The sequence below is a fragment of the Notothenia rossii genome, assembly GCF_949606895.1.
Source record: "Notothenia rossii genome assembly, chromosome: 5".
Lineage (NCBI taxonomy): Eukaryota > Metazoa > Chordata > Actinopteri > Perciformes > Nototheniidae > Notothenia > Notothenia rossii.
Window position 1 is genome coordinate 29,637,946 of NC_136903.1, and position 16,322 is coordinate 29,654,267.

At 43.6% G+C, this 16,322-nt stretch overlaps 3 protein-coding genes across 3 annotated transcripts; 2 read left to right on the forward strand and 1 right to left on the reverse strand.

Annotated features, from left to right (window-relative positions):
• Nucleotides 1-8,239: 8,239 nt before the first annotated feature.
• On the forward strand, nucleotides 8,240-11,436 carry LOC307038784 (uncharacterized protein; the record flags this gene model as incomplete). The annotated part of the gene is made up of 6 exons (XM_079680462.1): nucleotides 8,240-8,702; nucleotides 9,570-9,850; nucleotides 10,010-10,114; nucleotides 10,504-10,615; nucleotides 10,843-11,289; nucleotides 11,408-11,436. Exons 1-6 carry the CDS (start codon nucleotides 8,585-8,587, stop codon nucleotides 11,434-11,436), a joined length of 1,092 nt encoding a protein of 363 aa, XP_079536588.1. The 5' UTR covers nucleotides 8,240-8,584.
• A 4-nt stretch (nucleotides 11,437-11,440) lies between these two features.
• On the forward strand, nucleotides 11,441-13,864 carry LOC307039581 (uncharacterized protein). Its single transcript, XM_079681794.1, has 6 exons — nucleotides 11,441-11,672; nucleotides 11,833-12,016; nucleotides 12,194-12,451; nucleotides 12,774-12,945; nucleotides 13,313-13,461; nucleotides 13,652-13,864. Exons 1-6 carry the CDS (start codon nucleotides 11,535-11,537, stop codon nucleotides 13,813-13,815), a joined length of 1,065 nt encoding a protein of 354 aa, XP_079537920.1. The 5' UTR covers nucleotides 11,441-11,534; the 3' UTR covers nucleotides 13,816-13,864.
• Nucleotides 13,865-13,872: 8 nt separating this feature from the next.
• LOC307039582 (uncharacterized protein) lies at nucleotides 13,873-15,372 on the reverse strand (the record flags this gene model as incomplete). Its single annotated transcript, XM_079681795.1, has 3 exons — nucleotides 14,934-15,372; nucleotides 14,256-14,474; nucleotides 13,873-14,026 (listed from the first exon to the last, which is right to left on the reverse strand). The coding sequence occupies exons 1-3, from the start codon at nucleotides 15,185-15,187 to the stop codon at nucleotides 13,873-13,875; spliced, it is 627 nt and encodes a 208-aa protein (XP_079537921.1). The 5' UTR covers nucleotides 15,188-15,372.
• Nucleotides 15,373-16,322: the final 950 nt, after the last annotated feature.

Here is a 16,322-nt window from a genome sequence, read left to right on the forward strand (position 1 = left end):
ATGATGATTGTCCCCAAGCTTTGTAATAATCTCCAGCAGGTGTGCGCCGGCGGTGTGCGCCGGCGGTGCGCTGCGATTGGAGTGCGTCGGGCCCGGCGTGCTCCAATCGCAATCTTCAGGGGCGGACCAGGAGATGGGAGCCAATGCCGGGAGGGCAACCGCACAGCTCATTTAAATAGAACACACAGCTGAAAACACTCAGACGACCAGGAAGGAAGCAGCCGTAACACTCCCCCCCTTAAGACACAAACCCACAGGTTTTGTGAACCTAAGCACACTAACGAAATTCCTAATAACACACATTCATCACAAACTCAACCTGACACACTAACATCTCAAGCTCAACCTGGACAAGCATCGGCCAACACATTCTCTGAACCCTTTAAGGACGGGTGTCTACTGCTGTAGTCCCGCACAATCAGAGCCCATTGCAGGAGACGCTGGTTGTGCTTGGACACGCTGGGGCAGAATATGAATGGATCGTAACAGCTAAACACCACAATTGGCCAAAGGCTGGGTCCAACATGAATCTTAAAATGTTGTAGCGCCAACACCAACACCAAGATCCGATGAACTACCTGACGCTCTCTGGTTACCGGGAGTTTCGAGAAGTCTAGAGGCTTGTCTGAGCCGGCGTGTTGCGCTGGTCTCATGACATCCTCACGAGGGGGAGGGGGAGCCACAATTTCTGGCTTCTCCTCGGACACAGCTTCATCTGAAGGCACAGGCACAATCACAGGGTCAGGTAATGAAACATAAGGGTCCCGTTTACTTGCCTGTGCACGTGCGTGTGTAGCCAGGCCAATGCCTTTAGGCGGGGATATTTTCTGCCGCTGTTCCTTGCGTTTCAGAGCTGCACAGTTGGCGATGGCATGTCCAGGTTTGTGTCAGTAAAAACACTCCCTCTCTTCTCTGTTCACGTTACACACATTTTCTGGCTGAGTAAATGGTGCGGCTGACACACGGCGGGATCTCTCCGTAGAGACAGGGGAAAACACAGTTTTATGCATCAGCACATACTCATCAGCTAACACAGCGGCAGCAGAGAGAGAGTTTACCCTTTGTTTGTTCACGTACTCCGCAATGCGATCAGGCAAACACTTCTTAAACTCCTCCAACATGATCAATTCTCTCAGAGAAGAATAATCCGTAGCATTACATGAAGCAATCCACTTAGCAAAACACATTCCCTTTTTCCTAGCGAACTCTACGTGCGTTTGATCAGGACTCTTCCTATAGTGTCTAAACTTTTGCCGGTAAGCTTCAGGAACTAATTCGTACACTCTGAGGATGGCACCTTTTACTGAGTCATACTGCAGGCTGTCCTCTAACGTGAGAGCCACAACTGCTTCCCGAGCTTTTCCATGTAATTTGCACGTTACCATAAGAGCCCAAACTTCAACCGGCCACCGCAACGCCATAGCAATGCGCTCGAAGGCACCAAAATAGGCATCCACCTCGGTCTCACAGAATGTTGGCACTAGCGAAATGTTGTTACTCACGTCAAAGGCAGGTGGAAGAGGTGGAGATGGCAAGTTTCTTCCGGCAGAGTCAAAAGCACCGGATGCGCGCAGTTGGGAGTCCAGTTCCAGCCGACGCATCCGGAATTGGACTTCCTTATCTGCCTCGATTTTCTTTACCTCCAACTGAAACTGCCTGTCTTGCTCCCTGTCTTTTGCTTCCAACTGAAGTCGGGCGAGGCGGACTTTAAGTTTATTCCCTTCCCGGGAATCAGGACTACCAGGAGACGGTGGACTATAGCGAGGCGGCGCAGACGGTGCTTTACATTGCTCGCTCCCCTCGCTGTCACTACCCTCTCCTTTAGCACGGACATTTGGCACAGTGAGCTCAGCTTGTGCAGGCAGCACCAGAAAACCCCTTTCCACCAACTCATCCACCACCAGAGCCTTTAACTCTTTTTTTAACAATTATTTTGCCACTGGGAGACCGAAATGTTGCGCTATCTCATATAAGTCGTCTCTACGACACTGAACTACCTGTTCATGCGAAGGACAGACCAAAAACGACTCCAAATCAAAAGTTGCCATACTCAGTTAAACTGCACACAACCTTACCAATTTGTTTCCAGCTGTACACAACCACTTATAACCCCAGGAAAGTAGTTAATATCCCGGACGAGCCCCCATGTACGTTACGTCCCAACTAGGGGAAGAGGAATGCAACACACACCAGTATGTAATTGGTATTAATTATAAGCGTTTATTTAAAAACAGCTGTAAACAAAATAGCCAAAAGGGCACAGGTTGACAAATAACCAACTAAAGGAGGACTCTAAAAAGGGAGTCTAAAGACATACAGGGAAAATACATACTAATATACTAAATAAAGAACGAAACAAAACCTCACTCTAAAAGTGGTACAACTAACACAAAGAATCTATACAAAAACACAGCTAAACTAAAGGCAACAGTCACAAATCCTAACTATACTCTAAACACTAACTAAGCTACTCTACACTCTAACTAATCACACAAGTTTTAACCCCAGAACAAAGAGGAAGTAGCGAGAGGCATCTGTCCACCTACAGAGCCTCCAGAATGATGATTGTCCCCAAGCTTTGTAATAATCTCCAGCAGGTGTGCGCCGGCGGTGCGCTGCGATTGGAGTGCGTCGGGCCCGGCGTGCTCCTATCGCAATCTTCAGGGGCGGACCAGGAGATGGGAGCCAATGCCGGGAGGGCAACCGCACAGCTCATTTACATAGAACACACAGCTGAAAACACTCAGACGACCAGGAAGGCAGCAGCCGTAACACACACACACACACACACACACACACACACACACACACACACACACACACACACACACACACACACACGAGCAGACACAAGCAGTAATCCAGTGTCAATTTGACCCAAAGCTTGGCTGAAACCAAGGGAGAGTCAGAGAGCTAACTAATCAGTAATCCAGCCATCCATCCATCCATCCATCTTCTCCCGCTTATCCGTGGTTGGGTCGCGGAGGTAGCAGTTCCAGCAGAGAGCCCCAAACTTTCTTTTCCCTGGCCACATCAACCAGCTCTGACTGGGGGATCCCAAGGCGCTCCCAGGCCAGCGAAGAGATATAATCCCTCCATCTGGTTCTAGGTCTACCCCTTGGCCTCTTCCCAGCTGGACGTGCCTGGAACACCTCCCTAGGGAGGCGCCCAGGTGGCATCCTAACTAGGTGCCCGAACCACCTCAACTGGCTCCTTTCGACGCGAAGGAGGAGCGGTTCAACTCCGAGTCCCTCCCGGATGACCGAACTTCTCACCTTATCCCTAAGGGAGACACCAGCCACCATGCGGAGAAAACCCATCTCGGCCGCTTGTACCCGCGATCTCGTTCTTTCGGTCATGACCCATCCTTCATGACCATAGGTGAGGGTAGGAACGAAAATGGCGTAATCCAGCCATTGAACATTAATGAAAGCTATTCATGAGAGAGATTTAGATGGTAAAATATATAATGACCAAGACTGTATGCAAATCTCTCTATATAAAAAACTGACATCCATAGAGAAGTGTGTCTCATTTTAAACTGTGACATCTTCAGATTAATTCCATACTTGATATGTTATGATCCACTGAAATTAGGCACAACACAAGATGAAAAATGTGTTAAACTTTGCTGGATCCTGACCACACTCTATTTTCAATAATAACCGCCCAGCTGCACATCATCCTTTACCTGACTATTTTTTGAGAGGGGAGAGGGAGACAATGATATCTGCATTCTATTGAGTGCACTTTTCTGGGTACATGTGTAAAAGAGTTACATGTCAGGGCAACACACAATGTATCCTCTGTCCTTTAGCATTATGTGTGGTAAAGCATAAATGCAGGCTGTTGGTGAGACTGTAAACAGAGGACAGCTAGCATTATCTACAGGAGTGGCAAAGTAGAGGCTCAAACAGGCAAGAGAAATTATTATTATTATTATTATGGATCGGAAAGATTGATTTATGAAAGAAAATGTGCATAATTTCACTTGGTATTTATTCCCTAGGTAAGCTGGTCGTAACCTCTCACTACTTACCTTCTGCCTGTTAAGGCACCACAGGAAGAGAGAGACAAATTAGAGACAAGGTGTTCCATTTTACTATAATTACTTTTTCAAATGTCAGTGGAATCATTAGAATTAAGAAAGAGACAGAATGAAGTTATATTGTCTTTATCCTTGTTTGGTAGATTGACGGTGTGAAATGGAGCCTCAGTCTAAGGGTCAGTCTTACCTGCACTGCTACACACTACACTTGTGTTGACCCCTTATCTAGGGCCTCTGGCTCAGCTGCAGACAGACATCATAATCTGCTCCCTGCCCTCTGCTGTGTAACACAGCTTGCCATTCATGTTTCACCTTGAAGATACACACATACTGTTCATACAACCTCAGGCAAACCAACTGGGACTCATCGCCCTTTACATCCTCAACACTCTTTGAACACATGAAAATATGAAGCCTACATTGACTGCATTTTCAATTACGTTACTACAGACAGAAGTCAAATGTGAAACCTAAAACTATCCCAAATGTATCCCTCAATTATGTCCTAACTGTAAAAATGCATCGTATAAGTGAGTTGGTTCAACTTTGGCTTATACAATTAAGTTGTTATATTTAAAAGAAAAAACTATCTGGGATCAAAACAAATAAATCCTACAAATATTACAGGGAAAATATGCATTTTAATGTGAAGCACTATGTAGAGACTTACATATTTTTTCACAATTTACTAAGCTTTCTACTTTCCAAGTGGGCCTGTTTTGCAACAGAAAGAATAGCTACTGTGTATGAGTTGAAATACAAGGTAAAAATCAGTTTAAACTGATTATCCCTATTAAGATTTATCTGTATCTGTGTTAAGCGGTCACTGGTTTACCTCAATTTAAAAAGGTACGCTTCCCTACCCTTGTAATTTGAATTATAATGAGCATAATCCAGATAATATTTCCTTACAAAATGTTATTTTTCAAACATGCTTGTTGCCGTATAAGAATGTGAGGTTATAGGGTTGTACTACCACAGACCAACACTCAGCTAAGCGGACTTCATGATGCAAACAGAAAATGCATTTAATGCTTTTCCACATAAGGAAAATCTTAAGATATGAATTGTTAGGTTTTGTGTCAATCGCTTGTTTATTTTTCACATACAGTAAAGCCTGTATTCCAACCCCACCACAATGACTTATCTGCAGTGCTGTGGATTCTGATATTAATCCTGCCCTCCCTCCATCTTTCTGCCACTGTCCATCTTTTCTTTGACAGCCTCTACTTTATCTCTCTACTTCTATTTGTTTTTGCCAGATTTTTTCCCTTTCTGTGCCTCTCATATCGTGCATTGTCTAATTGTAATTGTTTCTCTCCATCCCCCTTCTTTCTCTTCTCTTTTTATTTTTGCATCTCTCCCTTTCTTTGCGCTACCCCCCTTTCTCTCACTGTCTAAGTGTTGGTAATGACATTATCATACTATGAAATATAGTTTCAGTGACACTGAGTGTGTGTGTGTGTGTGTGTGTGTGTGTGTGTGTGTGTGTGTGTGTGTGTGTGTGTGTGTGTGTGTGTGTGTGTGTGTGTGTGTGTGTGTGTGTGTGTGTGTGTGTGTGTGTGTGTGTGTGTGTGTGTGTGTGTGTGGTGTTGATGATGGAGAGGCTGTCTGCGTTTTTAATAAGCACAACACTGCAACGCCCCACACGCTAACTGCCTTAGCATCGAACTTCACACACACGCATAAGTAAACACACATAAACACACACAGAGGCATCTGCCAAGACTGGGCTCAAACTTGCAGGGAATTTATGTACAAATAATTACTTTTTAATAGCCAGTAATGTGATTTCCTGCCAAAGAAATATTCAAATGCATCTCAGGCAGTCCAGTATATTATCTGCCTGGAGCTACGGATGCGATTTAGGGGAGACGGCACAGGAAAGACAGATTATTGTTTGTGTGATAATAATTATTTTACCCTTGTCATCTGCGGAGGAAAATGGGAGATAATGCCTTTGTCTCTCTGTCTTCCCCCTTCACTTTCTTTTTTCTTCCTTTTCCTCCAAGTCTTGTTCTTTCAGCTTCTCAGTCAAGACTATATCCGGGTAGTCTGAACCTTTCTCGAAGTGAAAGAGACAAACACAAATAATTTTGACGTTAGCTAATGCATCTCTGGCTCAGTCTCAAATTTGTCCTGTAGCTGGTTGCAAATTCACTGTTACATTACATTACATTACATTGCATTTAGCTGACGCTTTTATCCAAAGCGACTTACAATAAGTGCATTCGACCAGGAAGATACAACCTTTAAGAACTGTCACATCTTTCCAGTTTGGTTTTATTGTTATCATTGGTTTTCTATCCTAAAGTGGACTTAAAAAAACTGAGATTTTGAAATTGGCTACATAGCTAGATTATTTTGTTGTTTATAGGTATTTTTCTGTTCTTCTGATCCAGTGAATTCCTGTTCTATGCCAGTTTGTGTAGCCTTGGTAAAAGTAATTTGGTGTAATTTCATTGTCATGTTGCAACAAGGCTATTCTTTGGTTAACCTTTGCCATTTTTGTGCAGTGTTAATAAAATGTGAACACAATTTATTCAAAATAAATTCAGGGAATAGCTTTTTGTTGTTGTTGTTAAATGATTCAGTGTCTACAACCCTCGGAGTAAATCTGTATTCAGCAGTAGTGGAATATAAGTAAGTACATATACTCAAGTAAAGGACTCAAGCATACTTTTACAATAGTTGTTCTTCTCTTCATTTTCTACTACTTTCTACTTCTACTGCACTACATTTATTTGTTCAATGCAGCCTCTACATTCAATACATTGATTTGTATTATTACAACTGTTTACGATATACGTGAACCTCAGTAACATCATCATTTAGCTGTAATGGTGTGTTTCCATGACACTGGCTTTCAGGCATGCTATCACCTATAGCTGCCTGTTTTTCTTGCCAAGTTTGCCATGGCATTGACATTTCTGATCCAAGTGTTGGGGCAGGTTTGTGTTGGCAATTGTAGACATTACTTCTTATAAAAAACCATTAACCAAAATCATAATTTATCTTTTCTAAGGTTTTTTCAGGTATTACAGGAGTTCTTGCAAAGGAGAGGTTCTCAAATACAGTTTGGTGCCTTTAACCAATCTTAGCACAGCTTTAATAAGACGTTAAAAGAAAAAACTTAATTCGGTCTCAAAATATAAACTTTTCAGCCAACATCTCTGTAATTGTAAGTATCCGATTTGAAATTCCAATGTTAATTGCAGCATCCATCTCTCTGTCTTGCCATCCTGTTTTATTTTAAGATTGTCACACATTCGCACCGACAGCAGGGTTCACAATGTCACAGGTAAGTGACGGCGGATGTTATGTCTGGAATTCATTTATTGCATTAATAACTGACACCTCCCTTAGGTTCAAGTGCCTAACACTGTGCGGGTGTGTGAGAGTGAGGAAGTGTGTTTGCAGGTTTTAATCTGTGCGGCGTATGTGTAATGACTGGTTAATGACCTCTGGAAGGATGAGCCTGCTCCAACCAAACCTCAGGGAGTCTAACCGATTTCCACTCTCTGTTTGTGTGTGTGTTGTGTTGAGTACCAGCTAACGCAGTGCTCTGTCTAATCCGCACGAAAAAATCAGAGATACATTTGGAGTGTTTTTTATACAGCTTCACCTTTAGCTTCTCCGTGAGCTATATTCTATGTATACTCTATGTATCTGTCTTTGTGTGTGTGTTTGTATGTGTGTTATATATGTCAAATGACAAATTACTGTTCCTGTGCCTCTATGTCTTAGAGGAATGGTGCCTGTGTTTGTGTGAGCTTTGTGGGTGTGTGTATGTGTGTGCGTGTGTGTAAGCATGCGTGCGTGTGTTTGTGTGACCAGTGCTAGATGTGAATGTGTATGACAGGCTGATAATAGGACTCTCCTTGGGCCATGCCACCTACCTGGAAGCAGACCTTATCTTCCTCTGGGAAACACACACACACACACACACACACACACACACACACACACACACACACACACACACCCTATTATATTTTATCACACTGACAGTTTAGCATGGAGAAGTCAGATTACTTACAGTGACAGATGAACACAGAGGCCAAGCACACGCAAACTTTGCCGCCAATGCTGGATGATGTCTGTGATGTCAGCGGCCCACAAAAGATAATCGCTCACATTCTTCTCTTTGTTTTAAAGAACATCCTCCCATGTCCTGTATGCCACAGTTAAAGGCCCAGTGAAGTGTGCGCCTGTGCATGATCTGTTATGCTAATATCTATAGTAATGACCAAAATTGTCTATTGAACCCATATCAAAAGATGTTGGAATAGCAATGAATTTGACGAGTTTAGAATTTGCCGCCTGGAAATCTGCAGTTGACCTCCGCCTTCGTGGGCGTGGCTTGCGATCTACTGCGTGACGTCATGAGATGGACGCCGCCGAAGTTTTTACATTCATCACAGTGTATTGTTTCTCTGTTTCAAAGTGGAATTTATCAAAGTTTTTGAGCGAATATTTTACTGGAAAGTGTTGCGGAGTCGACTGGAAGTGATTGCCAATCGAGAAAACCTGACAATGGAGGCGACAGTGAAGAAAACCGGAGGAAAAACACACGGGAAGCGATGTATTGCCGCTGGCTGTAGTAATGTCAAGTCTGCCGAAGTGGCGATGTTTCTGTTCCCAAAAGATGAAGGTGAGCTTGGCTGGTGTCATTGTTTTGTAGATTTGTTGATTGTTCATGACAAATAAAGGCCACTGGTCGATTCGAGAGAGAGAGAGAGAGAGAGAGAGAGAAAGAGAGACTGAGAGAGTTACAGGGTTGATGTTAGCATCTGGTGCTAGCTCGGAGCTAACGGAGATTAGCTGTTTCAACAATAAGGAACTGAGAGAGATAACGTCAGCTCAGGGAGGTAAAGGACTCTGAGTGATTAGATTGTAAACTGTAGCCTAAGTTATCTCAGTGGGTTTGGTCATCTATGTAAACAAATATTTCCATCTATATAATATTAGTTGTATAAAATAGGTTAAGAAATCCTTCCAATGTTTTTTGATTATTGAAATATATGTTTCATATGAGTGTTGAGAGCTGTATCCATAAATCTCTTAATGTTGCCCTCAAAGTGCACCAGATTGATGCATTCGAATTCAATTTAAAGAAAAATATCTTCCCGGGGTGCATGCCCCCGGACTGCCCTAGAGGGTGTGAGGTCATCACAAATAAAACAGGTTCACATGGATAGGATACTAGATAAGTGTGCACACTCATTATGTACACTAAACATTTTTCTTGGATTTGTTAACACTATAGTCCCTAATATATTTGTAGAAAGGCAGGAAATGGAATTAAATCGAGAACATTTTTCATTGCGGAGGACCCCCTGTTTTGTGTCCCCTCCACTTCTCAAGCCAAAGTTACACCCTTGTCTAGATCTATGACAAAATATTGTCCTCAACTAAATTGACTTCCATGGCCATGCTAATGATGTCATAATAGATTACCTATAGAATAGAGAGCTTATCTTTTGACTATTAATGGTTGGATTTATTTTTATTTCTACAGATCTGTCAAAGGCATGGGCAAAGCACGTACAGAGAACCAGGAAAGACTGGGAGCCTACCAAATACAGTGTTCTGTGCAGTGAACACTTCACAAGGGACTCCTTTGATGAAAGTGCTCTACTACGAGCGCAGATGGGCATTGCGACAAAGAGGACCTTGATCCTGAAGAAGGGAGCAATTCCAACTGTTTTCCCCAGAGTTGGGACTTCAGCTGTGGGACAACTTTCAACGTCAACATCAAGACCGGCTCGATCTGCATTTGCAATGAGAGAGAGAAAGCGGGTAAAGTTGTTAGGCCTAATTTGTTGATGTTAAATCAGGATATAATTCCAGTGGCTAGTAGTCTCCTGAATTATTATTGTTGAAATAGTATGAGCAAGGTGTAGGCCTATACTGTTTTGAATAATTTTGTAATCCAATTCATATTGTGTACATTTGCAGAACGTAGAAGAACTCCTGGCAGAATCAGAAGTGGAGGGTAGCAGTTTTGCTTCCGCAGAGGAATCAATGGAGATGGCCACTGACACAGACATGGCACCGGAACAGGTTTGTGATTGCCCACAGGTTTTATTTTAGATGAGCACATTGGCTGGTTTTACCTTGCATGTTATCATGAATGGAACACACAGTGGACACATGAAAAAAAACCTTCTTTGTAATATGCACACCTTAGATCTTACACTTGTTATATAAAACAAAAAGCTTAGCATTAGTCTTGTTCCAAACACCAAACATGCAGCCGGCAAACCAGTCTGCTAAATATAATTATTGTAGAAAGTTGCTAGTCAGGCATGATATTGACTTACATATGCATTGGCTCTAGCTAAGCATTACTGTAGAGTACATGTTTATCATGATAATATTGTCTAGAACTTCTAACCCCTCGAAAATATTTTACAACATTACACTATGAAATGTATGTTTTCACCTGGCAGGAACGACAGAGTCAAGATCAGGCCTGCCAGACAGACTGGACTCCAACAGCTACTGTCAGCATCAAGACAAAGACTGGGAAACAACTCACAAAAACAAAGACACAGTCAAAGGGTAATGCCACTATTGCTTGGTTAATAGTACTGCACTATTAAATCGAAGTTTAATCAGTTCCTAAAAAAAAAAAGATGAGCGAGTGTGTCATATAATACTGTATTACAGTACGGGATATTCCTTCTAATGTTGAGTTTGTTAACTCTAAATAGTAAGCAACAGATCAACATAGATTTGTGGTTTTATATAAACACAATATAGTATTCCATTGATCATTTCATTTCCAGCATGCCAGGTGACGCCCGAGATGCTGACTGCAAGTCTACCAGTACCAGGGAGGCAGAGAAAGCTGAACGTCCATGGCACCAGAGACCCAGCTACACCTGACCAGCCACCACAGGCTGCCTCTAGCAGCAGAAGCAGCCAGGCGTCAAAGCTGGAGCAACACCAACTGGAAGACGCGTCGTCCAGCAGTCCAGCTGCACCACCATCAGTATCAGGCTCCTCAGACTGGGAACCCAGTAGCCCCATCTCAGCGGCTGATTCTTCTGACAAGTCAGATCTGTCAGAAAGTCGGGAAGCATTTGGGGATGAGATCTGCCACAAGGAACCCAAATACATCGTCTTTGGCTCCAGCCTCGGGAAACTGCTACAGTGGTGCCACTGTCCATCTTGCGGCAGCGTCAACATCCGTCACGTGTGGACAACCAGTGGAACACTACTTAAGATCCACCGTGTGTCTGCTGTCTGCAGGCAACTGAGTGGCAGAGTCAACCGAGCATTGGAAACTTCCCTGCAGGCAACATGCTGTTGTCTGCAGGCATACTGTTTGCCGGTGCGTCGCCAACAAAGGTGCTGCGAGTCCACCCACATGGGTGTGATGACCTACGCGAAACGAACATTCTTCTCACACCAGCGAGACATCCTGCAGCCTGCAATACAGGGTATATGGACGCAACAACAGGCAGCCCACATTTCGATGCTGCAGACTGAAGGGCGACCTCTGGTTCTGGGGGGTGACGGCAGGGCCGACAGCCCTGGACACTGCGCAAAATTTGGAACATACACTACAATGGAGCTGGAATCAAATGTGGTGCTAGACCTACAGCTGGTGCAGGTACAGTTTATATTGTTCAAGTTCAGGGTTTTGTTTGAGAAATTTAAAACTTCATCTGTAAATATTGTAATAGTAACAGTGTTTCAAATCATATTCAGCTCATTGCAGAGCTCCTGTCTAGTTATCTGCCTAACTGGAATGTTCCCTGCTGTATTTTCAGAGCAACGAGTGTGGTGGGAGCTACCATATGGAACTGGAAGGCCTGAAGAGGATGGTGGCCTTCTTTGAGGACATCCTGGAGATTGGCACTCTCGTCACAGACCGACATCGCCAGATTGCCAAATGGATTAGAGAGAATATGCCGTACACAAAACATCTGTATGACATCTGGCATGTAGCCAAGTGTATGTGTCAATGTTGTTTCTATTGAAGTTCAAGGAGTAGAGTCTTCTATTGAGTTATCGTAAAGTTGTTATCACCAGACAGATATTGCAGCATGCAGTGTAACAAATCTTATTTGCACACCTCACTCAAATAAATAGATCTCTTTATGATGTCAGTTTTATTTATTGTCTTTGCAGCTGTTGGGAAGAAGCTGAAAGCCATCTGCAAGCTCAAGGGCTGTGAGGACCTGAAAGCATGGCAACAGAGCATCATCAACCACTTGTACTGGGCAGTGGTTTCCTCCACGCAAGACGACGCAGAACTGATTGTGGATAAATGGAAGTCGGTGGAGCGGCATGTCCTAAACCTCCACAGGGGCCATGGTGGAAAGTTCCCCACATGTGCGCACAAGAGACTACAAGGCAGGGCTCACAAGAAGAAGTGGATCAAACCAAGTGAGTTTAGAGTCAATACTCCTTTTTCTGATATGGCGGCAGACGTGACATTTAAAATTACGTCTGTTGCGTCGGCAACGGGTGACTGTAATTTTAACCGTCATCCACTGCCAAAAGGAGTATGGACTCTATACAGTGTGCATACTGAGGGATTAAAAACCCAGGACATACCCAGCAGCAACAATGTACCGACTGTCTTATGGTTGGGTACATAATCCAAAAAGTTACGTCTGAGCAACAAACATTAGAATTGATAATCCATAATGTCAAGCACTGCCATTGAAATTTGTTGATGATTGATTTATTGATCTGTTGATTGCAGGTTCACTATCAGCTGTCAAACTGGAGAAACTGGTGACAGACAAGATGCTGTGCAAGGACATCGGCAAGCTCTCTGCCGTACACCAGACGTCCAAGGTGGAGGGCTTTCACAGCCTCATCATTCAGTTTGCACCAAAGTCTTACGTGTACTCCTACACTGGCATGCTGTGCAGGTTGGTCTTTTCAGCATATAATTCGAAGGCTTGTACTGTACCAGCTAAAGACTTGTTTCAGTTACTTGGGAATGGGCGTCTTTGTACCGTGCTGAACCAGGTCCCCGTGCTGAACCAGGTCCCCGTGCTGTATAATAGCTTGCGACGTTACGTCACATCTCCCATAGTGTGTCAAAATGGAGGAAGGAACTGTGATGAAGTTGTCAACTCCAAGACACACATTGCCAGGACTAAAATAAAACACAAAATCACTTTCTGAATCAATATCAAGTTAAATAGAGCTGTTCATGTATAGACGTGGAATAATTACAAAAGAGAGATATTTCTTTTCACATTTTTAAAACTGTTTCTTTTTTTATGTTAACAGAACCCTTCTTGCCGGACTGCATTACAACGAGAATGCCATCAGACATACTGCAACTACGAAGGCGGGAGAACAGAGGTTCAAAATCCGCTACCCCAAGTACAAGGCTGGAGGTCATGTTGTGAAGAAGATCCTAGTAGAGGCAACATTCAGTGAGTTTGAAATGAAATTATGAAATAATATTGTCCAAATTGGTAATGTACCGGTACTAATGATTTAGAAACTAATTCAGTTCAAAACCCCAATTGAAAGAATGATCTCAGCTTGATGACAGACACCATTTATTATCAGAGAACATTATAAAGTGCAAGTTTTGTATTCTGTCTTTGAACACTGTTGCAGGCTATGTGGATGATCTCATGAGAGAGGTGGTCGACCTCTGCCAGAAACCCAGCGCAGACAGGCCTGTACAGCTGGAGGAGCCTCCCACTCTGTCCTCGGCAATGGAGAAGCCTGACAAAGCAGAGGCCATCAAGGCACATGCCAGTCGTTTCAAGACCAAATAGTCACTGTGCATCTTCAACTGTGGAACTGTATTAAACATTCACTTCAGAACTGTATTGTCACTGTCCTTCTTCATAACCGTGATAGTCCATGGATGGAAACTGTCGACGAATTTGGTTCACTGCACAAGAGGGCAGTGGCACTCTTATGTCGCGTCCTAGGTAACCCCAGCAAAGTCTCACCAGCTGGCGGTAGGCTGTGTATCGGTGGCGTCTGCAAGATAAAACATTATAGTATTGATAGCTACTGTCAAGAGACTACTACAAATGAAGGACAATAGATGATAATAGGTCAACTTCAAAGTTACATTTTGTTATACTCAGATCATAAAAGACTAATATTCAAACGTATAAAGTTGCAAAAGTTTTCATGACATCATATTAACTGATACATTTATATACTAGTAATAGACTTTATTGTAAATAGTGTTTGTAAGGCTTACTCATTGCCCTCTTGCTGGAGATGGCCATAATGTTGCCTGTATCCACAGTATGCTATACGCAGCACCCAGATGTCTAGACAGCCAGATCGGAAGCCGGGGTGGTCGATTATGCAGCTGTGGATACCATCCTCCTCCATGGTCCTGGTGACAGCGGGGATTTCCCGACAGCACACACTCTCGGCTACAGTGTCCATGTTGTTACAGTTGTCGCACTGACACCTAAAACATATAAAACAGATGTGACATTATGATTAGCAGGAATGCCAGGATGTTTCAGTGTTGTCAGGTTGCGACATTTTGCAAGGTAACTGGATTTTATCATTTTAACTTGGAACTGTATATTGTTGAATTTTATGCAGAAGATCCAATAAAGTTAGACTGTGCGCATGAAAATAATTTCTTGTTCTCGCCCCCTGATTATCTGATAGGTGGAATTATTCCCATAAGCTGCAGATAAGCAGAAAAACAGGGCTGGTCACCCTGGCGTATGTTTTAATTCAATGACCAGAAAGTTATAATTCTAGTTTAATAATACTCTAGCACATGACATGTACATAAGCTAATTATTTCCCAGAGGCTGATGAGCCCAAGCAGAGATTTTAAACAAGGCAAATCCCCCCCCCCCCACCCCTATTTTCAAATCGACAGTGACAGCACAGCCACTGCTAACCTGCTAACCATTCAGTGTTCTGTAGCCGGTCAATGTCTTCCCCATCGTCCATGTCGTCGCCATCATCCTCCCCACTTGACGTCCCTGACGGCTCAAATCTGTAGGGTTCAATTATGTCCTGCGCTTCCTCATCGTCACTTCTATCTTCTGTGCCGCTTTCCTCATCTATCCTGTCCGAAAAGCTGTCAAAATCAATCATTTCTCTCGCACTTGTATCACTTTCCAAAGTCTCCGCCATGTTTACAATCAGAACTGGGCCCATCTTGTGACGTCACGGCCGCTATCGTCTGGAACTTCCGGTAGGCTCAGACGGCCGTTATTATTAACATTAATAATTAATAAATAAATAAATAATTAAAAATTATTTTAGCCATGAACAGGCACAATGATATGTAAGGAATGAAACTGCCATTTCATTTTGGTGCAAAAAAATGCACTTCATTGGCACTTTAAGGTTGCATGTACCTTAAACTTTCACTCATTTTATTCTACTATGAAAATAATTTATAATCCTCTCATAATAAAATTAACCTATCCACCTGTGACGAAGATGGCTTCATCACTGTGGACTCACGGCTTCGGCCTTTGTATATTGCACATGTGTTTTATTTTGAAAAATGTTCCCTTTCCCAATGTCTGTTGCTGTTGATTGTGTGCACCTGGTGCACTGTGTGGTCTCCTCCCCCCTCACCTGTGTCTTGTTGGCTTAATTAGTGTGGGTATTTAGGCTCCGTGTTTCCTGTTTTGTTTGGTGTGTGAGATCCTTGTGACTGGTGACTGTTCTCACGTGAACAGCGATATTCAGGCTGTGTCATGTGCCCGTGAGTAATACATACCCCCACCGGATTGTGTTTTGGACGTTCTGCCTCTGCCTCCTTTGTCGGGCCGCTCAACGGTCAGCTTCACTACACCTACAGGAGGAGAAGAGAATTAAAGATGAGGAAGATGCTTTTCTAGCGGAGGAGGTGCTGGTGAAAATGGCAGAGGGGATCTGTCGGGAGAGAGAGCGTGTAATGCAGCGACAGCTGGAGGAGATAAGGGCTCAGGCTCATGCAGAGGCCCTGTCAGCCGCTCAAACTCAGGTGGAGAAGCAGGTGATGAAGACGCTGCAAGCGGAGAAGGCGGCGTACGTGAAGAACCTGACGGAAGCCATTGCGGAAGAAAGGGAAGCTTCCTTCCGACTTCACGCCCCCCTCTGAGGAAACCATGCGGGACAAGGGGAAGCAGAAACACCGGGCGGAGTGGAGACACATGGAGGAGAGCAAAATGGCCAAGATCAATAAGTGTTACAGGAGTGAGGTACTGTTCTCTTTCGGGAGAGGAAGGAGGAAATGTTACGAAGATGGCTTCGTCACTGTGGACTGACGGCTTCGGGCTTTGCATGTTGCACATGTGTT

Coding starts and splice junctions, on each gene's coding strand:
- LOC307039581 (XM_079681794.1), top strand. CDS start 11,535: ATGCTGCAGACTGAAGGGCGACCTCTGGTTCTGGGGGGTGACGGCAGG. Junction 11,673..11,832: donor TAGACCTACAGCTGGTGCAG/GTACAGTTTATA, acceptor CTGTATTTTCAG/AGCAACGAGTGTGGTGGGAG. Junction 12,452..12,773: donor GAAGAAGTGGATCAAACCAA/GTGAGTTTAGAG, acceptor TGTTGATTGCAG/GTTCACTATCAGCTGTCAAA.